The sequence below is a fragment of the Callospermophilus lateralis genome, chromosome 11 (genome assembly GCF_048772815.1).
Source record: "Callospermophilus lateralis isolate mCalLat2 chromosome 11, mCalLat2.hap1, whole genome shotgun sequence".
Classification (NCBI taxonomy): Eukaryota; Metazoa; Chordata; class Mammalia; order Rodentia; family Sciuridae; genus Callospermophilus; species Callospermophilus lateralis.
In genome coordinates, this window is record NC_135315.1 from 11,801,536 (window position 1) to 11,825,476 (window position 23,941).

At 48.7% G+C, this 23,941-nt stretch overlaps 1 protein-coding gene across 1 annotated transcript in view; it reads left to right on the forward strand.

Moving 5' to 3' along the window:
- Rgs9 (regulator of G protein signaling 9) overlaps positions 1-23,941 on the forward strand; it is a 65,938-nt gene that overhangs the window by 37,598 nt on the left and 4,399 nt on the right. Inside the window, exons 10-17 of the mRNA XM_076870448.2 lie at positions 9-38; positions 866-927; positions 3,597-3,710; positions 4,603-4,718; positions 8,301-8,388; positions 9,764-9,902; positions 11,830-11,915; positions 14,049-14,166. Of these exons, the coding sequence (XP_076726563.1) occupies positions 9-38; positions 866-927; positions 3,597-3,710; positions 4,603-4,718; positions 8,301-8,388; positions 9,764-9,902; positions 11,830-11,915; positions 14,049-14,166 (753 nt within the window). The remainder of the gene's footprint in view (positions 1-8; positions 39-865; positions 928-3,596; positions 3,711-4,602; positions 4,719-8,300; positions 8,389-9,763; positions 9,903-11,829; positions 11,916-14,048; positions 14,167-23,941) is intronic.

Below are 23,941 nucleotides of genomic sequence, written 5' to 3' on the forward strand. Positions count from 1 at the left end.
TTTTACAGAAACAAACAGTCACTGCTGTCAAAAAAGAGGTAATTAGTTTCCTGGTTCCAGTGAAGTTCGATTTAAAGTCTTCTAACAAATTATATGTACTTTGGCCTCATGCTCTGGGCTCAGTAATGAAATGAAAACCATGTGTACTGTTCAAACAATTGTTTTCAAATTAATGGGCAACACAGAATGACAAAGGATCTTTTGTAAGATCCCACTGGGGCTGATGCTGAGACCCAGGATTTGAAACACCCCTTGAAGTCACAGGGCTGAGGGTTGGCCAGAGAGGACTGTGGGAGTGGACGCAGCAGAGTGTCCATATCCTGGCCCCCTGCTCTTACAACTGCGGGGCCACCCAGAAGCTAACCATCATGGTGAACTACCTATTTGGGCAAATTTTCTCTCCAGGTCTCAAGACTGAGGCCTGGGAAGCATTGGCCACTGATATGGGACCTAAAGGGATATCCAAATGCAGGGGAGGGTGGTTGAGAAGGGGATGGCATGCTAGTTCTGAAGCTGTAGAACCAGGTCCCTGTCCTGGTGACCACCCTGTTTTCTGTCAGCCAGAGGCATGTGAGGGCAAGCGAGGCATCTTCCCCCAGGTTTTGGTTTAATGTTCTTTGGGACATTTTTTTAAATGTGTTTTACCACGGGGTTAAGGAGGCCACTGATTTGGAATTTGGGAGTTACCTATCTTGGTGGGAGCAGGGATGAGCCCTTTTGGCACACAGGTGCCTGGCTTAAGGGAACAGAGTGGGCTGTTATTATGGATAAATGGCTTCTGGTCTTGGAGCCAAATGTGACATCAGTGTTGGTGACACTTGAGGATGTGGAGTTGGACATGTTCTAACAACTGCGTCTCTTCCAGATCATGTATTACCAACAGGCCTTAATGAGGTCCACCGTGAAGTCATCAGTGTCCCTTGGCGGGTATGTCCCTGATTTATTGGTCTTTTGGAACCTGGTCTTGCAGCAGGTAGACAAGAGGGGAAACTTCTGCTTAAAGGCACACTTGATAAGTCATGAACTGAGATAAGATCCTAAAGAATCGTAAGATACGAACTCAGTCCCTTGGGTTTAGTTTCCAGCTCCTCACTCAGAATAGATCTCCAGGTCTCACTTGGTTTGGGTAAAATCGAGGGTGGCTGAGGTTCTGTGAGTCTGCCATGTCTCTGGGTCACTGCTTGTGTGGATGGGGAGGTCGGAAGAGTCGCCGAGTCCATGAACTGGACTCCTGGGGATCTAAAACCACCTGGGTTCCTGTCACCACCCACTCCAACCTATGAGGGATACGTACGCCGTATTTACTGGTCCAGGGTGTTGTTAAATGTCCACGGCTTACCTTCAAGTTCAATTTGGAGAGAATGGAAATTTATGTTTGATTGATTGAACTATCAGCCTACCATGTCCAGGTGTGCATGGGGAATTATCTGGGAGACAGATCACTTAAGGGTTCAAGTGCCTCCCCAAATGCAAGAGGTTATCCTTTTGAAATATGGAATTCATTTTAGGAGCATCTTGGTGAGCTCTTCCTGCACACATGAAAACAAACTCAGTTTGTTTCTTTTCATTGTTTATTCTGACTGTGTTGGACTCCAGCCGTGGTAAGGGGTATGATAAGGGGTATGAGGCACTGTGGGGACCGACAAGGTTGTATTTTGTCCAGTACCCTCCTTCCAGTGGGGTTAGGGGTCAGGCTCTTGTAAAAATCTTTCTCATCTTCCCAAATTCCTAATTTGTAAAAATTCCACCCTGAGAAAATGTCCTGTGACCCCACCCGCATTTTTCAGTGACTTCTCTCCGCTGCTGTTGAGCTCTGATCATGGGTAAAGATAGCTCCTCTGTGTTCAGTGGGCCCCATTTTGGGTTAGGAGCCTAATCATCGCTCTCTGATAATCTCAAAACTATTTACTCTGATGCTTCAGAAACCAGTTTCACAAAAATGTACAACATCTCTAGTAACTAGAGAAATGCAAATCAAAACCACTCTAAGATGTCATCTCACTCCAGTCAGAATGGCAGCTATCAAGAACACAAACAACAGTAAGTGTTGGCGAGGATGTGGGGGGAAAAGTACACTCATACATTGCTAGTGGGGCTGCAAATTGGTGCAGCCAATATGGAAAGCATATTGGAAAACTGGGAATGGAACCACCATTTGACCCAGCTATCCCACTCCTCGGTCTATATACCCAAAGGACTTAAAAACAGCATACTACAGGGACAAGCCTCATCAGTGTCTATAACAGCACAATTCACAGTAGTTAAACTGTGGAACCAACCTAGATGCCCTTCAATAGATGAATGGATAAAGAAAATGTGGCACATATATACAATGGAATATTACTCAACAATCAAAGGGAATAAAATCATGGCATTTGCAGGTAAATGGATGGTGCTGGAGAAGATAATGCTATGTGAAGTAAACCAATCCCCAAAAAACCAAATGCCGAATGTTTTCTCTGATATAAGGAGACTGATCCATAGTGGGGTTGGGAGCAGGAGCATAGAGTATTAGATGAACTATAGATAGGACAAAGGGGTAGGAGGGGAAGGGAGGGGGCATGGTGGAATGAAATGGTCATCTTACCCTAAGTACATGTATGGAGACACAAATGGTGTGAATATACTTTGTATACAACCAGAGATATGAAAAATTGTGCTGTATATGTGTAATAAGAATTGTAATGCATTCCCCTGTCATATATAACAAATTAGAATTAAAAAATATAAACCAGTTTTATAAAACCAAATGAAAAGAAAATTGAAGGAGACGTGAATGCTTTTGGATACTTCCTAGACTCACTTTTTAGTTTTAGGAAAATTGTCTCAGGGCCTCATTACCATAAACTTATATTATTAGTGTTTGGACCTGTGGACCAGTCTTTTTTGTCTTTCCAACGGATCCACTGGTAGTGTGATTAAACTCATGAAGGGAAGCTAGGAGGCTCAAGTTCTGCAAACCCAAGACTCTAGGCCAAAGATCCTGTTCTATCAAAATCCATAGCTATGGGAAGATTTTTCAATAGGTACCTTATATACACCTATGGGTGCAGGCTTCCTAACTTCTCAGACATTAGGAAATATATCAACTCAGATGGTCTGATAATTCAGGGGAATTTGCTTTTGCCCAAAGTAGTGAGTTTGGAGTTCACCCATCAATTAGGCCATAGGTTTTCAAGTTCCCAAACTTAGGCATGACTCTGACAGAGAGTGGAATCCAAGACGGCAGCAGAATCTCCGCACATGGGTGGCAACCTCGTGCCTCCAAGATGGAAGCCAAGAGACGGGCAGACTGAGTCGGTACTGAATTTTAAAATATCCTGATAATATGTGAAGAGGTCATGTTTTAATGGTCTAGGGACAGAGAAGGAATGAAGGATTCTGGACTGGGGAACAATACCTTGATTTACAGTAGAATAGGGACGGATATTGCCAAATACCTGCCAATTCCAGCAGCTCTTAGAACACTTTTCTAAGAAGACAGTAATAAGTGTAGAACTAAATGGATTCAAGGAATGAGAAAAAGCTGGTCAACCCAAACACTGATTTACTCTCTTGGTGTTGAGCTTCTAGGAAATCGTTTTTCTGCTTTTCAGGATTGTCAAGTACAGCGAGCAGTTCTCATCTAACGACGCCATTATGTCGGGCTGCCTCCCTAGCAATCCTTGGATAACGGACGACACCCAGTTCTGGGATTTAAATGCCAAATTGTATGTATTCAATATATTGTTTTTTTTTTTAATAGCTTTTGAATTGTAATTCACATGTATACAATTTAGTACAATTGTCACTACAATTGATTTAAAAATATTTTTATCACCCCCAAAAGAAATCTTGTATCCTTTAGCCATCACCCACCAAGTCTCCATCCCCCAGACCCCTCCAGCCCTAGGCCACTTCTGGTCAACCTACTTCTGTCTCTGTGGGGGGATTTGCCTGCTCTAGATATTCACATAAGTAGAATCAACAGTTCGTGATCTTTTCTCCTTAGCTTGTTCCCTTAATATAGCGCTTTCAAACCTTATCCATGTTGTAGCGTGTGCTGGCACCTCGCCTCTGTTTACAGCCTAACAGTATTCACTGTGTAGATGACTGCGTGTTGTTTATCTGTTCATCCATCGGGGGACACTTGGGCGGTGTCTGACCTTTAGCTATTATGAGTATGTTGCTGTGAACATTCATGCATTAGTGGTGAAGGGGCAGCTGCCGTGGGTGACGGGTGGCTGGCTGGTGGCTGCACTAGAATTCTCTCCTGGCTGCGGTGGCAGCCTGGCCCTCCACTGGATGGTCTTCAGACCATCCTGAGGCCTTGGAGTAGGCCTTGAGCTCTCTCCCTGGAGGCTGTGGGAGCAGGGCCTGGTCACGTGGCCCCCACCTCTGCATTGTCCGAGGGTCTGTGTCTGGGGCTGCGTCTCCCTGGCGAGTAAACACTTGGATTCGTGTTTATGCAGGGCTGGGAGAGGAGGATTGGGTGAAGAGGTCAGGCCGTGGGTTGTGAGACTAATGGGGAGTGTGAAGCCCCTCGCTGCCACCCTGGCCACCATTAGGGCCCTCCGCTGCCTTCACGTGGAGTGTCACATTTATAAATCATTGTCCTTGCAGGGTGGAAATCCCAACCAAGATGCGCGTGGAACGATGGGCCTTCAACTTCAGTGAGTTGATCCGAGACCCCAAGGGTCGACAGAGCTTCCAGTTCTTTCTCAAGAAAGAATTCAGTGGTGGGTATTCTTTTAAAAAAAAAATTTTAAAATAAAAATTTGACTTTTAGTAACATTCCTTTAATGTCTACATGAGGGTTTTAGGACTTTTTCAGTAAACGTTTCCATAGCTCTGCTAAGACACTTAAATAGGGGTTCCCTCCTTTATAGCTTCCAGAGTCAGACCTGGGTCCAGGACCAGTTCTAGGCCTCAAAGGGGCCCCACAGTCCAGGGGGATGATTGCATCTCTGCACAAGTCCATGTTAGCTTTAGGGCTTCATCCTGAAGTAGGGCTTTTCGGGATGGCATGTAAAATAAGGGAGGTTTACCTCTTTTGCCTCCCAGTTTGATGTTTCTTTAGCCTAGTTCTGCAGATTTGATCCACCGGGGGATATTTTAAACATATCTCTGCTGGATCCCACCCCTGGAGATTCCTTTTTGTTGGTTTGGGCTATAATCGCTGAAGTGTTGGAGGCTCCCCAGGTGATTCCAATCTGTGATCATGATCCACAGCCACTGCCTTTGCTCCTGTCAGGGACAGAGCAACGTGCAGATGGTGATGAGTGGTAGGGCCACATTTTATGCCCCATTTCTGGGTGCCCCAATGGTGGGCAGTTGCAATTTCTTAAATATAGTGTGTTGAGAAACATCTGGAAAAACCAAGAGGCCGGATTAGAACCAGTGTCACCAGGCTGCACATTCAACTGGCTTCACCACCTTCATTGAAATATTTGCTTTCCTGGGATGTGTTTGCTTTCTTATGAAGTCCCCAGCCCTGGGAGCTTCATGTTGAGCCTTGAGACTCAGCTGCTCACCACTCAAAGCTGTGGGGTTGCTCTGGAGACAAATCCCAGTGGACATGCCTTTGGTCCGTTGGCCTGTCTGATGCAGAACATCACATTATAACATGGATTCTTGAAAAATTTTCTCCCTAATCAAGCCTAATGGCCATAATGTAATAAACCCCAGAAAAGGGGATGGAAGCCAGTGCTCTTAGGGCTAGCAGGTGAATAAGTGGAAATGGTGCCATCTAGTGGCTAGGTGGTAAACTACATCGAGTATAGTTCCTCGGAATCAGATTTCCCTGCGTTATTAAAACCTATTATTGTCAATCTCTTTATGAGAAGCCCCAGGGTTCACGTATGAAGAGAGAAGGTGAATAATCAGTTTTCTCATTTAATTAAAAAAATTAATTTGAGATATGATCCACATAACATGAAGTTCACTCTTTTATATTAAAAAAGTAATAAAGTGTAAATTTCAGTGGTTTTGAGCGCATTCATTAAGTTTGTACAGCCATCAAAACTAATTCACCATGCCAGAAAGAACCCCCTTGCCTGTTAGAAGTCATTTCCTATTCCTCCCTCTGCCCATTGCTGCCCCCCCTCTCCATTCTCCCCTAACCCCTCCGCCCCGCACCCCCCCTAGACACTCATGGATCTATGGATTTGCTATTCTGGACATTTCTTATAGATGGAATAATAATAAAACACATAATTGTTTGTCTTTCCCCACTTATTATATAGTGTTTTCAAGGATTGTCCACATTGTAGTGTGTAATGGGGCTTCGTTCCTTTTTATGACTGCAATATTTTCCATTGTATGGATAGACCACCTTTTATCCATTCATCAGTTAATGGCCATTTGGGCTGTTTGACCTTTTTTATTTTTTCATTGTTGTTGTTCCAGGAATTGCACCCAGAGGCACTTAACCACTGAGTCACATCCCCAGTCTTTTTTATTTTGAGACAGGGTCTTGCTAAGTTACCTAGGGCCTCACTAAATTGCTTAGGCTGGCTCTGGACTTGTGATCCTCCTGCCTCAGCCTCCCAAGCCACTGGGATTACAGGTGTGTGCCACTGTGCCCAGCTATTTTGACTTTTATCATAAGTAATGCTGCTGTGAACATTGGCACAAAGACTTTTCTGTGTTTATTTACTTAATCTTCTGGTATTAAATTACATATAACAAAATCTACCATTTTATTTTTATTTTTTCCAAGTTATTAAAGTTACCACTTAAACCATATTCTTAAGTGTACAATTCGGCGGCAATGAGCACATTCACACTGCCATGCAGCCATCACCACCACCCACCTCCAGAACTTTTTCAGTCTCCCAAGTGAAACTCTGTACCCATCCCACACTGAATTCCCACTCTCCCCAGCCCCTGGCTACCACCATTCTTTCTGTCACTATGAATTTGATCACTCCAGGCACCACACAGAAGTGGAATCCTTCAATATTCGTCCCTTTGCACCTGGTTTATTGCGTGTAGCCTGATGTCCTCCAAGTTCATCCGTGTTGGGTCATGTGTTGGGATCCCCTTCCTTTTCACTGTTCTTCCTGAGCAATCCTCCAGCCCATGTGAGGATCACATGTTGTTTCTCCCTTCTTCCATCCGTGGCTGTCTGGAGTTATTTGCACCTTTTGGCTACTGTGGATAGTTGCTTATTTAATTTTAGCCATAGGCAATTAGCTGCCCTTTGCAGTGGGCAGGGTGGTCTCCATCCCACTTGGTCTCAGCTCAGCTGTCAGTTAACAGCTTCTCCGGCCTGTGATCCTGGTGCAAAGAACACCCTGAAGTTCATGCTGAAGAGCAAGGACCTGTGTGGCGTTAAGGGACAAATGCCATAGAGTTTAGAATTGTGCAGCCTTTCCAAATCTGAAATACCTGGAAGCTTTAAAACAAAACAAAACAGGAAAGGAGAAGAGGGGAGTCTCTTTCATTTTCCTCTACCATGGCGTTTTGTGATTTGCATGCACGCGTGCACACATGCACGCACACACTCACAGGCTCTTGCTCGCCTGTTAGTGTGATCATCTTTATTTTCCCAGTCAAAAATTTCCACCTGGGTTCACTGTACCAACATGTTCCCAATGCTTCTGAGTGTCATGGACAACTGAGTGTCATGGCCAACGGGCGAGAGAAGTTAAAGTTGGAAGGAGATGAAGGATTTCTAGGGGTCTGGATTTTCTTCTGGGTCAAGAGGGACAGAGTCCCTCTGGCTCTGGTGACTCTCAGTTGAATCTCCCTGGTGGCCAGGCCTTCCCTGAGGGTCAGTCCATCAGCATCATGCCTGAGTGATGCAAGATCCTTGCAGGGACCTCTGGGCTGGAGCCCCTGGGGGCTGCAGAAGTTCCTGTCTCCACAGGCAGTCACACCGGAGACAGAAGTCATGCAATCAGTGAACGCAGCCCAACAGGCAGGCACGTTCAGGAGGAAAGTCTTGGGTGTAGGGATAAGTGCTTATGCGCCAATGAGAAAAGAAAGGTCACAACCTGGGGGGGGGGTTAGTTATGATGAGCTCTGTCCTGTGTATTGCTCTAGGAAGGAACAGCACCCACCATGTGAAAGGGTTGCCCCAAAGGTGGCGGGCACCAAGTCAGATGATTTCAAAAGCCATTGCTGGGTTCCAGATGCTCTCCCCACCCAGGACTGAGGCGGGGCTCTTTCCCCAGGAGTATTTAGCCCGAGGTCACAATGTGCAGGGGCTCCCCAGGCTGCAGAGCGGATCCTGTCCCAGCTGACCCATTTCTTTTATGTCTTCTTTTCTTCTCTGGTTGCCCTTTTGTCCGTGTGGACCCTTCCTCCCGGTGCAGGGGAGAACCTGGGATTCTGGGAAGCCTGTGAGGACCTGAAGTATGGAGATCAGTCCAAGGTCAAGGAGAAGGCGGAGGAGATTTACAAGTGAGGCCTAGCTGGATGGCTGGGGCAGCCTTCCCGGGTGGGGCCGGGTGGAGCAGGAGGTCCCACACCCGTCCAGCTGTCTGCTTGGGTGCCTCGAAGTCAGCCTGGTGGGATGGACATGGGATCCGGTGAGAATGCGTCTGGGGGCTAAAAAAGCAAGCTGCACGATTCCAGGGCAGAATTCTTTAGCTGACCCTTCTCAGTTCTCCTTGGGTTGCGTGTGTGACATCCTCCCCTCAGCCGGTCAGTACCCTTGTCCTGCTGTGGGCACCTCCCACTGGTCCTTCTGTCTGCGCTGGGCACAGTGGGCACCAGTCTTGGGCTCCGAGGCCCGGTGTTTTTAGCTCCCACTCACATGGTTCCCAAGGTCACTGTGAAGCTGGAGCCACCCCTCGGAGCCCCGGTGCTGGTGTTCGGGTAGCAGGCCAGGCGGCCCCTCCCGTCAGGGACTCAGCCTTTGCTCCTGTGACATCCTTCCTTCACGTGGCCTTAGGTGGGACCAGCTGGTGTTCAGAGAGGTGGGGAGAGCAGGGCCTGGCTGCTCTGTTGGGCAGCTTCACTTCCCTCCCCCAGTGGGAGGGGCTCTGGTCACCAAGAAAGATGTGTGTCGGGGGGTGGTCCAAAAGGACCTGTACAGGCTTCCCCAGAACAATGGACTGTGTTCACGACACATGGAAAACTCCAAAAATCTGCTGGAAGGGAGCATCAGCCTCCAACCACATTAGCCTTCTTTCTCCCCTGCCTCCACGTTTACGTAAATCTTTGAATTCCAAAATTTTAATGTCCATTCTAGGAGTGTAGGAAAACATCCATGTGAGTGTTTGCAACCCATAACTACTAAGAATCAGAAGCACTGGGGGAGCTCCCAGTGCTCAGATCCCAGGCAGAGCCACAGGACTTAGAAAGTGGGGCCAACTTCAGGGTCAGTAGGCAGGCCACCTCTGGGTGCCGGGAATAAGGGGTGCCTCCTGACTCAGCACTGGAGATTTATCACCAAACCCATTTAGGTTGGCACAGGGGAGAGCAGAACCTCTCTTGGGAGGTGTCTTGTCCTGGCTCCAGGTTGACCCTGGAATCCGGATGCATAAGGAGGCGGAAGGTGTTAAATTGGGGTGGACTGGCCAGGGCCTTCCCTTTCTGGGCCTTCCCTCCCAGAGGGCAGCAACGTCAAACTTAGTCACTCTCGTTCCCAATTCTGGCATGGCTGTTTTCTTGCCTCTAGGAAAAGCCGCTGAACCACCTCTTCAAAGTTCAAATGCTTTAGTGTTTCCTAAACGAGGAGCCCCACCCTGGGGATCCCGCTATCTACCAGTCCCTCCTAGGCAACTGTGAACTTGGTTTGGCTACTTTTGTGACTATCTCCCTCCTTCCCCAGACTGTTCCTGGCCCCGGGAGCCAGGCGGTGGATAAACATAGATGGCAAAACCATGGACATCACGGTGAAGGGGCTGAAGCACCCCCACCGCTACGTGCTGGACGCTGCGCAGACCCACATCTACATGCTCATGAAGAAGGTGGGTGGGGTCTGGCCAAGGACCAGGGGCCAGGGAGGTTCTTTAGATACGGGGGAGGGAGATGACAGGAGGACATGGCTTTGCTGGTGGTAGGAGGTGGAATTGCCCATTGGGCTGGGCTGGACCCTCCTTGAGCCCCCAGGCCCACTGGCCATGGAGGACACCTGTTTGCATCTTATGGGCCCCTTGCTCTGCAGGAGTAATATAGGTGGCATTGATGAGATTATTAATGACAGTATTAATACGATAGCCACTTGTTGAAGCCTTCCAGGTGCAAATGGTGTGCAAAGTATAGAACTTTGTTCTCCAGGAGAACCGTGCGAGAGGCATTGCTGCTCCAGAGCCCGGGGTTCGCCCAAGATCTTGGCAGAGATGGGCGTGGGATGCCAGCTCCAGGTGTACCCGAGTCCAGTGTTCTGTGTTTGGGGTGGTGGCAGTTCTCCTGGTACCCGGCAAATAGAACCCACGGAAGGCTTGGTGTCTAAAAGACACAAATTAGAATGATTGTAACCAGACCCCGAGAGAATCCAGATAGCCTTCTGGATCATTGGTGAAATGTGAACACAGTAGGAATCTTCAGGGAACTGTTAAAAATGAAGAGAACGGAGATAAAATCAGGCGGAGTCAGGCTTGGAGAATTGTCTAGTTTGGTCCATCCTTGAGCGTGGGGTGAGGAGGACTGTTGGCCGGGAAGTTTCCACAACAGCCTTCCCCAGAACAGTTCGGAATCCCCAGTAAGGATGCTTCCATTTCTCATTACGGCAATGATTCCTTTATGGCAAAGTACCCGGCACCTTGTCGTGTGGTGAAGATCCGTATGAAGGGTCAATGTTTATTTATTTCCCTTATTTATGTTTTTTTTTTCTGGTTAGTCTTTCATTGTGTTGTAAGGAAATATATTTAATGAAAACAGGTAACCCTTTAGAATTTTCGGCAAGCATCCTTAGCCATCTCTCATCACTTTTTCCATCAGTGAAATTTCTCTGTGTTTTTCTTGCTAGAGGTCCACAGCACGGTTTCTATAAAAATAGTCCTCCTTAATGTACTATGAAATGTGTTGATTCTTAAAAATGTTGTTTCAAGAGAAGCCCAGGGAGGCCAGCTCCCAGCCAGGATGGAACAGCATCTCAGGTGACTTAGGAAATGAACAGTGTATGTGCTTGTTGGTCTCCACGTCCCCACAGGCCGTGTCCCATGACGACAAGCTCGATAGGACTCCCGGCTCCATTATCCCTATTTATTCCCAGACCCATCCTGGTTCTAGAACTGTTGCTGCCCGCACTTGGTCTTCAGAATAGCCCTGTCTCAATAGACCCCCCACCTGCAGTTGTTGCAGCGGGCTTTGTCCTCTGTTTGTAATGGCCAGTGCTTTGGGCGAGTTTGGAAGTAGCAAACGTTCATGAAGCAACGTCCCTGAACCTGCCCAGGGCGCCAGGAAACATCCCCGTGAGAGGAGTCTAAGTCTTGGGCTTGTTATTTTTTCTTGTATTCTCTTGCTGTTATTCCCCAAACCCAGGGCAGACAGGGGCGCTGGTGGGCAGGGACGTGGCTTTCATTCCCGTGGCTACTTGTGTTCTTTGAAGAAGATGTTGGGTGGGAGAGGTCTGTGTCCTTTTGTCCCTTGTTGGCTTCACAACAGGCGAACAGCTCCAAGGAGGATTTTAATGAGGGGGTTAGAGACTGGTGGCCCCGTCCTTGGAGTTTCCGACTAGGTAGGACGGGGGTGGGCTGAGACTGTGCATGTCCAGCAAGTTCTGGGGCGAAATCGATGCTGCTGGTCTGGAGCCCACAACTGAGGCTGGACACCTTGCATCCAAGGAGATTGGCCATCCTACCTCCTCGGGGGGGTGCTGGAGAATGGCACGTGCACCCTTGTGATGTGATCGATCCTCTCTCGTAACCGCTGTTTTTCTCTTGTTCTGATTAGGATTCCTATGCTCGCTATTTAAAATCTCCCATCTATAAGGAAATGCTGGCCAAAGCTATCGAACCTCAGGAAACCACCAAGAAAAGGCAAGTCGAGCTGACTGTATTTGCTGGCTGCCCGCCGTTTAGGTCAGAGCGGACAGGGTCCCTTCAGCCAAATGGCTACCACTGAGACATTGGCCTGGTCTGGGAAGGACCTTGCTCAGCCAAGGGGCACCTTGTTGGCTTCACGACGCCCTGAAATCACTCTAGCAAGACTCCTTAGTAACGGCCTCCAGGAAGTTTCAGTTTCCTGAAGCTGGTGCAAAAGGAAACTGGTTCTGATTGGCACGTCAATAATGACCTTATCACCAGTGGAAACATCTCCCTGGCTTTTTTAATTGCTGTACTTCTCCCTCTTCAGACGGACCCGTGGGAATTCACAAGCTTCATCCCTGGGTCTTTACCATTTGAATCTTAGAATAGTAAACTGTACCCCAAAAGAAGATGCTAGGCTGTTAGGGGAACAGACAGTGACACCCCAAGTGTCCAGGGACTGCTCTCTAGAAGTCCATTGACTCGTTTACTCTCACTTTCCGTATTGGAAACGAGGATCGTGTCACCTTGAACGGCCATCAGGACGCCGGGTGACATGGTGTTTTCCTGGGGGCAGATGGAACTCTTTTTTGGGAAAAGATACTCCATTCTTTGAAGATTCAAAAGAGCAAGGAAACGACAGATTGAGCAAAACCAGGGGACCCTGGCAGAGGTTTTCCAGAACCTCACCAGCCATGCGGGCCGTCCACCGTGGTTGGTAAACTCTCCTGCTTGTCCCTTCAGCCCACTCTGGGCCCTTTTCCAGCTCTTTGGTCCATTCAAAAGCAGGGGTTGTTGGGCTAGATCTTAAGATCACAGGATCTTAAGGAAAAACCACCCTGACTTGGTCTAATTCTCGAGGATCATGGCCCTGTTATGACTAAGAGGGAAAGGAGGGCTCTGTGGTGCTGTTCCAGGTTTACAAAGTAAGGAAAGCAGTTCCGAGCCCCTGGGGACTTGAAAGCACAAGAAAGGGCCACAGGAGCTCCAGAAGTTCTGCCAGAAAGCAGTGGGGGAGGAGGGCAGCGCCTCGCGCTTCTCTCTCCAGATATTTTAAAAGTCAAGGCGCCCATGAGAATTCAGCTGGGATCCTTCCCCTGCCACAGCTGGGGCTTTGAGGGCCCCGGGGCAGCGCAGGCCTCAGGGGGAGCACCTGGCTCTGGCACAGGGTGTTGTGGTCTGGGAATGTGGTCGTCACTGTTTCAAGTGAGAGCCGCCTGTGAACGCTGTGGACACCGTGAAGTTCAGCCTGCACCCAGGCAGGGATTGCAGTGGGCCTGAACTGGTTCCATGACGTTGTCTTAAAACCTACTCTTTCCGGGATAAGGCGAACCTCAGCTCCAAGCCTTCCCCCTGCAAGAGACCCAGTGTCCAGGCTTCCTGTTAGGGGAGCTCCCACCTCCCTAGGGTAGACACCAGGGTTCCACGGGCCTTTACAATCCCTGAGACTGAAATGCTCCTTTCCCAAGCCCATGTGGCCTCAGAGACAGGTGTCTTGTCCGCTTAGCCTTCCTGCATCACGTGGACTCCTAGGTCCTCGTCTGGCTCCTAAGGGCCTGATGGAGAGTTTGGTCCATGTTTGGCTTCTGGAGACATTTCTGATTCATCCCAAGACCCTGCGCATGAGCAGACAACAGCAGCCCACGCCCCGGCAGGGCCTTCCCTCTTTCTCTGCCCACTGGGACTCAGCCCTCTTGGACAGTCCAGCTCTTTTCTTCCTTCTCAGAGTCTTGACTTTTGAGGAGAAAAGAAGTGCCCCAACTCCTCCCTGAGCCTGAGACCCTTGGTTTTCCGTTCCCCAAGCCCACCTTGCTTGCTTTTTACAGGAACATCTTACTACAGGATGTTCAGCTACCGGGTTGGTTTATGAATGGGTTGGAAAGTGTGTCTGCCATTTTTACCATCCACAGAGTCTGCCTGTGTCTCACCTAAAATCCGACATCAGGTGGTGATCACGCTGGTTCTGACTTCCAAGTGGGGAGAAAAGAGCTAAGGTTGGCCGTGGCTCTGAGGACCCTACTTAAGGTTCACTGGGAAAATGAGGGGACGTATCCAGATTCCGGCCTTCCAGCCCCAACTCCCACCAAGTGTCGCTGGGCAGGCGGCGTGGTTTCCCACCAACCACCCATCTGTCCTTCCCTCCAGCTCCACCCTGCCGTTCATGAGGCGTCACCTGCGCTCCAGCCCGAGCCCGGTCATCCTGAGGCAGCTAGAAGAAGAAGCCAAAGCTCGAGAAGCAGCCAACACGGTGGACATCACCCAGGTCATGAGCAAACTAGACCGCAGGAGCCTACTCAAGAAGGAGGAGCCTCCCAAATAAACCTGTGAATCCGGGGGGCGTGGGGGGGGGCGTGCCCTTGGGAGAGGCCACCAAAGAAAGGTGGGGTCAGAGTCTAGAAGATTCTGCTCCTGGCAGTGTGGTCAACAAGCTTATCCCAGAGTCCCTTTCAGGGTGGACTTCCTAATACTAGAGTCTCCAGAGCTTCTTGTTCTACTCCAGCTCACTAAGGGACTCCGGGGGGTGGAGGGATCACCGGACTCAGTTGCCCACCTGTCTGACCTTGGGCAGTTCTTGTTGTGAGAACCATCGGGCAAACAGGCTGCTTTGTGTCCCACCATTAGCTTTGGGAAATTAAAGAGAAGGCTTCTCCCTACCCCTAGGGCCTAGTTCTTTAAGGGACACTTATTTAAAATAGCTTTAAACAAAACGAAGCTCCTCATCCTGGCTTCCCAGTTTAGATTCTGCTTCTAAAGCAATCTGAGATCTCTCCCAGGGGCCAGTGGCAGTGTCCTCTGCAGAAGCACATCCCTTGGCTCCTCTGGGACACCTGCTAGGACCCTTCTGTGGAGCTTGTTCTTAGCCACCGTTGCTCGAGGGTTAGTGAGCTCTCTTGTTCCTGTCTCCCCATCCTCTTGTACGTGCTGTGTGCAGAGGTAGCTTGCAGGAATGAGGACTCAGGTTAAGCACAGGTGACACGGCTGTCTGAGGAGCATCTTTTCAGCTGAAGAACAAACGATCAGATGTCTTCATGGGTGGACGGGTGGTGGACACCTGTGACATTGGCAAGATGAGTTAGGATCAAATACAGTACTTGTTAGGGTATTTCTGGATGTTGATGCTTCCCTCCTCTCTAGCTGTCAAAACTAGGCCAGTTCTGTAGTCAGGGCTGGAGGGATAGGACATTCAAACCTTGACCTTTAGAAGGTTATTCTTGGCAGTGAGGCTTACCCCATATACCTGTATGCAAAAGTGAGAATAAAGAAGAGAGTGAGGGACCAGCATCACACAGCAGGAACACTCACTTGTTGAACACATTTATTGAGCATCTACTGTGTGCGAGGCATTGATGAACAAAAAAGACATTGTTCCTTATAGTCCAAGACTGACAAAAAGCAATTAAACTATCAGGTAGAAGTTGCTGTGTCCCAGCCAACAAGAAAACCGGAGTGGCATGCAATAATTTGCTTATTGTTCATGCACCTGATCTGTGGCTGTTAGTTTTGACTGGGTGGATGTGCTTGTCCGGCAGTTGGTCTCCAGTGGTCTAGGCTGGGATGAGGGGAATGAGTCTGCTCTGCTTCATTTGTCTCTCATTTTCCAATCACCTGGCCTAGGCATGAGCCCATGGTGCTGGCAGAGTTGCAAGGGAGCTAGTGGAAATATGGAAGGCTTCACATGGTCTCTTACACCTCATTTTATGAGCCAAAGCAAGTCACAAAGCTAGCCTAGATTTAAGGGATCGGAAACACACTCATAGCAAAAGTCAGAGTCTCATAGCAAAAGACATGGGTACAGGGAAGTGTCGATAATTGGGCCATCATTGTAATCAACAGCACAAATATCTGATAAAAATCTGTAGAATGTATCATATAGGAATAGCCAGGGAGTTGTGATGAGCATTATGGGGTGTGTGCAGACTATGCCTCCTTGAAACAATCACAGGAAGAGGGGACTATGTGGGCCACGACCCAGAGGTGGGAAATGGCTCAGTGTGAACTGAAAGGCCAGTGAGGGGAGCCTGGTGGGCGAGGAGGACACAGTGCAGCACAAGGCGGGTGGGCGGTCACTATAGGGCCATGTCAGGCATCTGTGGTCACTGGCCTGTTAGCAAAATGATTCCAAACCCAAAGAGGGAGCTTATGCTTCCCGACTTCACTAGTCCAGGTCAGTTCACACTCCTAAAGAGCAGCTGAGGATATCCTTTGTTCATTTGTCTTTTGAGGAATGTTGGAGTCCCCATCTGGTGGTCACCCCCAGAAGAAATTTTAGGCAATGATCCATTATAAACTGAGAAGCATGAGGGGAGGGACGATGGTTGTCTCACTCCAGAACCTAATGTCTAAAACCTAACAGGTTCTGCCCAATATGTATTACCTAGATGGACGGGTGGATGAATGGATGAATGGATGGACGGATGGGTGGGTAGGTGGATGGATGGATGGGTGGATAGATGGATAAATGGATGGGTGGGTAGGTGGGTGAATGGATGGATGGATGGGTGGGTAGGTGGATGAATGGATGGATGGATGGACGGATGGGTGGGTAGGTGGATGGATGGATGGGTGGATAGATGGATAAATGGATGGGTGGGTAGGTGGGTGAATGGATGGATGGATGGGTGGGTAGGTGGATGAATGGATGGATGGATGGATGGATGGGTGGGTGGGTAGGTGGATGGATGGATAGATGGGTGGGGTGGTGGTAGGATGAATAGATGGGTGAACGGGTGGATGGATGGATAGATAGATGGCTGAATGGATGGATAGGTGAATGGATGGATGGGTGGATAGATGGATAAATGGATGGGTGGGTAGGTGGGTGGATAGATGGATAAATGGATGGGTGGGTAGGTGGGTGAATGGATGGATGGATGAATGGATGGGTGGATGGATGGGTGGATGGGTGGATGAGTGGGTGGATGGGTGGATGGGTGGATGAGTGAGTGGATGGGTGGATGGTTTAGAAAAGCTTGGATTCGGAGAAAGCCTCCTAGGCTCTGTTCCTGGGTCCCATTGCTAGCCAGGTGATCTTGAGCAAGTCACTGAAACTTTCTGCTCCCTCCTCATTTGTGAAAGAGGGGATGGCACAAGATTTCTGGTCAGAACAGATTTTATAAATTCCAAAGGGACACCATGACTGGGGCACTAATTTTACTTGAAGATTTGGAATAGGAGGAAAGTCAGGTAATTTTTAAAAATTTGCATTAAAATAATCTTGAATATATTATGAAATAGAATGCAAAATGTGCATGAATTTTTTAGGATAAAATTTGAGACCTCAAAGACATTTCCTGCTGGGCTGTGGCATGTTCAGGCTCTAGCCTGAGATGCCGGGGGTGGGGTGGTGGTGGTGGTGGGGAGGTGGTGGGGAGGAGGTCTGTTCACCCAGCTCTCCTGCCATTTGGCCTAGTTTAGTGGGGAAGTTTAAGAAGCATGAAACTAGAGGATATTAGCTGTCCTTTCCAGTTATTCCACATGAGCTGAGATCGTATACCTGGAAAAATGGTCAGGGTGGTGGAGGCATCGGGTAATTCTTCAGAGCACTGTGTTCTGTTCATCTTTGGTTCAACTCTCCACCATCCGATTCCCCATGTTCAGGCTTCACATATCTCTCATTCTCCAATAGATTACCATGTGCTCTGGGTCTGGCACTTGCTAGACTGTCCCCACATATCCACAGAAACCTACTCCATGTCAGACACACGGGATCCACAATCTCACGAGAGGCACAGGCTTGTAAGCAAAACAGGTGATCATTCTGTACTAAATGAATGAAAAAATAAAGGTCTCATTATTCATGAAGGAAGGTTCAGGATCCACAGCTTCACCCCTGGATGGCAGCAATTATGTTCCACACATGTATATTAAAGATCACTTTTGTGTAAGCATGGGAAGGGTGCTAAGGGTAGATACAGCAATGGATAAGGTGGTCTCTGCCCTTAAGAGGTTGATACAAAGCCTCTACCATAAGTCTCAGTAAGACTGCGACTGGGTGGAGGATGACACTGGAGAGGAGTCCAGAGTTGAGAGAGAATTGCTTGGCTTGGGAGATCAAGAGAGGCTTCCTGGAGGAGGAGGAGGAGGAGGAGGAGTATCTTTAATAGGTGGAGCCTAGGCAGGGCTATGGCTGTTGTAGACACAGCTTGTGGGATTAGGAAAAGGTGCTCCCTTCAGATAGACATAGCCCCATAATACTTGGCTGGATTTCAGTCCTGGCTGGCCACTTGGTCAGGTGCCCTTAAGCAGGACACAGCTTGTGTAACTATTTGGTGACTCAGAGCACAGGGTCCATGAAGTGAGCCTGGAAGAGCAGGTTGAAGTTGTCCCATGGAAGGTCACAAGCGGAAATGTGGACTCTCTTCTGTTGCCTGTGAGCTACCTGGACGGGCCTTGGTCTTCAGACTAAAGCGGGATGTAGGAAGTAGGTCCTGGCAGCATCTAGTCCTTGAGAACCAGATGAAATCTATCTGGAGCCATTGAGGAAACTAGACTCAAAGATCAAATGGAATTTTCCAGGTAGAAAGCAGAGATCTATAGTTAATAATTATAATCTTCCAGAAAGACTTTGAGGCAACTTATAATGTGATAATACCAGATGATGGAATTTCTAAAAAGATGAGTAGACAACCAATATTTAACAGTAAGCCTGAGCAGGGTACCTTGGGAGACTGGGTTGTCACAACTGAACATCACATTTTTTTTCAAACATTAAGTTTTGTTCTGAGGTTTCTGATAACCACCAAACAAGAGACCGTGTCATGGAACAAGGCATTCCAGCCCTTCTTGACCTAGATCCTTCTCACCCCCAGGTCCCAATAGGAAGTTGAAAATGTGCTTCTGGAAGGAGACTTTTAAGCCATTCCTTTAGGCATGAAGGATGCAGAACTGCATAAGACAGTCAAGTTTAATCTTCTCAAATTTACTCTTAGTGAGAGACCAGAGTGGATGGTAGGCCAGTGCTCTGAAGGCAAAGGGCGCTGGCTGGAGTGATTCTGAATCATGAAGAGGGAGCCGTGTTAGAGGGACTCCTTTACCAGGAAGTGATGGTTGAACGTGTGAGAGTGGACAAGGACTCAGGGGAGAGGGTGGACAGGAAGAGAGAAGAAGGCTAACCAGGCATCTTGGAGGAAATCACATTTTAAAGACACAAGAGAAGAAAGTCCAGAATGGATGGAGTGGGGTTAGAACGCGTCATGGAGAGGACGAGGAGCAGATGTGAGGGAGTGGTCAAGTTAGGGCACAACACAATTGTCGGGCAGGGACAGTTGGGCCTCGCTAAACAGTCTGAGTCCTTCCACTTCCCAGCCTCCCCTGTGGCGGGTGGGGTCATGTGACCAGTGCTGGCCAATGGGCTGTGAGGAGGCCAAGAGCACGTGTTCCACCCCGACCCCACGCTCTGCTGTGGATTGGAGACGACATCACCTTCAACACAGCACAGCAAGAGACACAGAAGGCCTCCGCCTGGGTTAGACTCTGTGTGTGGGGGTTGGAGGCAGGGAGACCTCCATTGGAAGAAGTCACTGAGAGTTGGGAGCTACTGCAGCCTGGCCCTGCCTGACCTGACCCATCCAGGAGCTGGATGTGTTGAAGGCTGGGAGGAGGCTGCTGGATGGAGCAGCTTGGAAATTACTGGGGATTTTTGAAGGGAGTGATTTTAGTGGAACCGTGAGGACAAAACCCAGGAGGTATTGAGGTGAAGAGGGAAGGTGGGGAATGCAGATCAGCATTTCAAGCCGTTTGGGATGAAGGTGAGGGCTGTAGTGGTAACCTAGATGGTGGAGGGTTGAGGGGAGGCATTTGTAAAGACAGGGTGCAGATGTGTTTGCCAGTTGAGGGGTGGATCTTGGGGAGGCGGGGAGGTAGGAAAAGGAATGATTGATAAGGGACACCTTGGACAAGTCTGGAGGGATATGACTGACTGGTCTTGGAGAGGACGGGTTCACTGCCTGGTGTCTGTCACAGCTCGGAGAGAATTTGGAATGGAAGAGGGAAATGAAGACACTCGCTTAGCATGAGATCAATTTTCATGATAAATAGAATTTGCGGCATTTGGTGAGAGTGTGGCTGAGGGCGCGCAGTGGGAAGGTGCTTGACACTCTCTGGCGGACAGTGATGGTGTGATGCTGAGCCAAATCGAGGGGAGCAGAAAGGCTGTCGAGCTGAGAGAGGTAAGAAGTGTCCCGTGTCTTTATCCAGAATCTTCTATAGTTTAAAGGTGAGCAAGAGAGGAGCCCGTGATGCTCCTTGGCCAGCTGGGGAGCATTTTGGGGAAAGTTTTGGAATTCTCAGAACTTTGTCAGTGCGAAATGCTGAGGAATTTCCACAGCGATGAGAAAAGGTGGGCTTCAGAAAGCACTGGCTACTTTCAACGCCGAACTTGGAGAAAACCACTCACTATTTGCTCCTAGTCAGTCCAGCATCTTGCGTGGGATTGGTCCTTAAATGTCACTGAAAGAACAAATCTCTGTGTTGACATAAGAAGGATTATTTCTAAACCCAGTGAGTGTGGACCGCAGAATCGGGAGGACCCTGTTTTGATATTTACTAGCTGTGTGACTTTGACCTTCAGCTTACCTGCTGTTGTAATTTCTTCTAGAGTGTTACCGAGAGTAGAGTGTCTGGCTCAAAGTGGGTGCTGAGAAATCCTCTTTCTGTCTCCCCTTTTCTCTTTTTCCTGCCTCTTGTAGACCACCAAGACTGGGGTCCAGAGTCTAGCTTCTGTGGTTAGAGGGACCAGGCTCTGACAGTTTTCTTCTTTTTGTCCCAACCATTCAACATCCAATAAAAACTTTCAGCATAGGTGGCATGCTCAGCATCCTGCCAGGTGCTGGGGATCAAGGGTGGGTGGGGGGACTCTGACCCTTGGGACACTCGCAGTCAACAGGAAAGACAATTGAACAAGAGCGTCACTGGCCGAATTATGGGAAATCCCCATGGTGCTTTGGGAGGGCATTGCAGGGACCACTGGCTTGGGGATGGAGTGAAGACCAGGAGATCAGAGAGACCCTGGGGCAGGTAGTTGGTGTATGTGATGAGGACCAATGGTCAACCTGGACCACCCATCCTGGAAGGCTCTCCACAGCTCCTAGGGATGTGGGGCTTCATGCATTTGTGTGGGTTCACTGTAGCTCAGCTCCATGAATCTGCTCTTTTCCACTCTTATCTCCTGCCTGCTCCCCTACTAAAGGGTCCACTGAGGTTCTGCTCTCTGATCCTGGAATTTACCAGGAAATTCTCATGTTTGATGTCAGTGGGGCCACAGGTCCCTACCCAGTTCTGAGGTTTTACAAGAGCATCCTCAGCTGTGGCCAGAGCTTTAGTAGGTGGCAGCTGCTCCTGGTGACTTTGCTGCTATGAGTCAAACTAATAGTAGCTCCACGAGGCCCATGTGGATCTGAAATGGCATAAAAAATGGTATTTATTTGGGCACTATTATTGACATATTTACACCATTGGGATAGCCTCTACCATGCTGTGTACTTAAACATCATCTTAATTCCTTAATGGCATAGTTTAAACACATAACTTACCCATGGAGTGTACATTTTATGCTAGAACATAAATTATTCTACAAGATCCCAGTATTCTCTTTGTAGAATTCCATTTTCTAGTTTGGCTTTTAGGGAAAAGACTGTTTTCATTATGAATATTAAGTGAAAATACAAGGACTAGGGATAAGGAAATAAGGGTAAGGTCATTAGAACCATGTCTGGCATATCATAAATGCTCAATAAATGCTTGCTGCTGGTATTGTCATCATCACCATCTTCACCATTGTCAACTCCATCATCATCATCTCTACCATCATCACCATACTACCATTATTACCAAGTCATCATCACCACCACCATCATCAGCATCACCATCATCACCATCACCACCATCACCATCATCACCACCATCACCACCATCACCATCATCACCATCACCACCATCACCATCATCACCATCACCACCACCATCACCATCACCATCATCACCATCACCACCATCACCACCATCACCATCATCACCATCATCACCATCACCATCAGCACCATCATCACCATCACCACCATCATCACCATCATCACCATCACCATCATCACCATCACCATCATCACCATCATCACCATCACCATCATCACCATCACCATCAGCACCATCATCACCATCATCACCATCACCATCATCACCATCACCATCATCACCATCACCATCATCAGCATCATCACCATCATCACCATCATCACCATCACCATCATCACCATCATCACGACCATCATCAGCACCATCATCACCATCATCACCATCACCATCAGCACCATCATCACCATCATCACCATCACCATCATCACCATCATCATGATCACCATCAGCACCATCATCACCATCATATTTATCATTGCCCTCTCTAGAAGCTTAATGGTCCTCGAGTAAGCTTGTGCTTTCTCCTACCTGTCAGTGTTGTCTAACACAGTGGCTCATTCTTTATTGTTTAAAGACTTCCTGAGGGATATTTAAAACATTATTGTCCAAAAACATTTTCTGTGCTCCCTCGGAATCTCTCAGTGTAGCCCTCTGAACCCTCCAGGGAATATTAGGATATATTCAGGGTGGGGGGTTGATGTTTCGCCCCGTCTGCAGCTCCTAGGAGAGGACTGACTGACCAACATAGTGACTGGTCCGTCCTGCAGTCTGAGTTCCATGGCTGAAGTGAGGTCACTCCCAGCTGGAAAGGCTCTTGCAGGACTGTGTCCGGGGGGTTGAGTGGTAGAATGGCATGGTTACCTAAGTGGATTTTTCCCCGTGGAGCCAGTTTTGCTCATTTGCTTTTGGAGAACTGGGGAAGGGAAGAATGGGAAGGGACCAGAAGGAACCGCAGACCCTGCGTGCTGAATCTGAGTGTGGCCCCTGCTCACCTTCCTGCTGCGGGGAAGAGAGTTCAGGTGGCCTTCCCATTCCCAGCCACTCTCTGAGGACAGAAAAGTGAACTGCATCTCTCTGCACCATCTGCTCCGCCTTCTGTGTGAACACTCCTGACTGTCCTCATGTCAGTGTACCTGCTCATTTCATGCTCCTCCCCCCTCTCCTGGCTCTTGCACAATAAAAATGCTGCACACAATGAAACAGAATCAAGCTCTCCTTTACTTTGTTTGTGTCCCATCACATTTCATTGCCACGTGTCTCGCATACCATTGCTTTGCTGCCCCACACAGGAGTAGGTGGGGCTTGAGCTGGAGGGGCTGGGTCTCGAAGCACAGGCCCTGGCCTCTGTGGAGGGGCCAAGGTGGGAATTCATGGTTCCCTGGTGGAAGGGGAGAGAGAAAGCAGCCCGCTTAAAGTGATGTGGACCCACCAGGCTAATGGCCGTTGGCCCAGAAGAAAGGACCATCTCAAGTCGGTAAGTGCAAAAAGATAGTGGCCATCATTCTTCCCTGTCTTGTCATTCATTCTGGAAATCAGGAGGTGCTGGGGAGGAGTGGGGTGGGGGAAAGAGAGACAGAGGGAGTAGGAAGGTGGGAGTGAGCACAGAACTGGGGAGGGTATGTGCAGAGGCCGATAAAGAATGAGCTGAAAAGCTTTGATGTTGGTCAAGTTGCATGATCTCCATGAGCCTCAGTTTCCCTCTCTGTAAGGTGGAATTAGAGCAGGAGTTTATCACAAATTCTAAAGGAGTGGGATTCAAGTTCGTGAGCCCAGGAAGTGCCGCTTTGATACCTCTGTATCCCTCTTCACAAGGCTGATTTCCTAGTTAAGTATTTTCACCCCACTCTCTAGGACCCCAAGTCCGGTCTGAACTCAGCAGGCAGTGGAAGGGCCACTCGGGGTGGTGGAAACAGCAGGGCATTTGGGTCCCATAGGCTTTGGTCCAGCCGCTCATCAAGTCACGGCTTTGGTGCTCTGTTGCTGCGTGGCCAATGACCATGGACAACAAGTGGTTGTCCACATGAGACAGGGCAGGTGTCCAATGACCATGGACAACAAGCGGTTGTCCACACGAGACAGGGCAGGTGTCGTCTTGGTCCGTTTTGGCTGCTTTAACAAAATACCGTCAA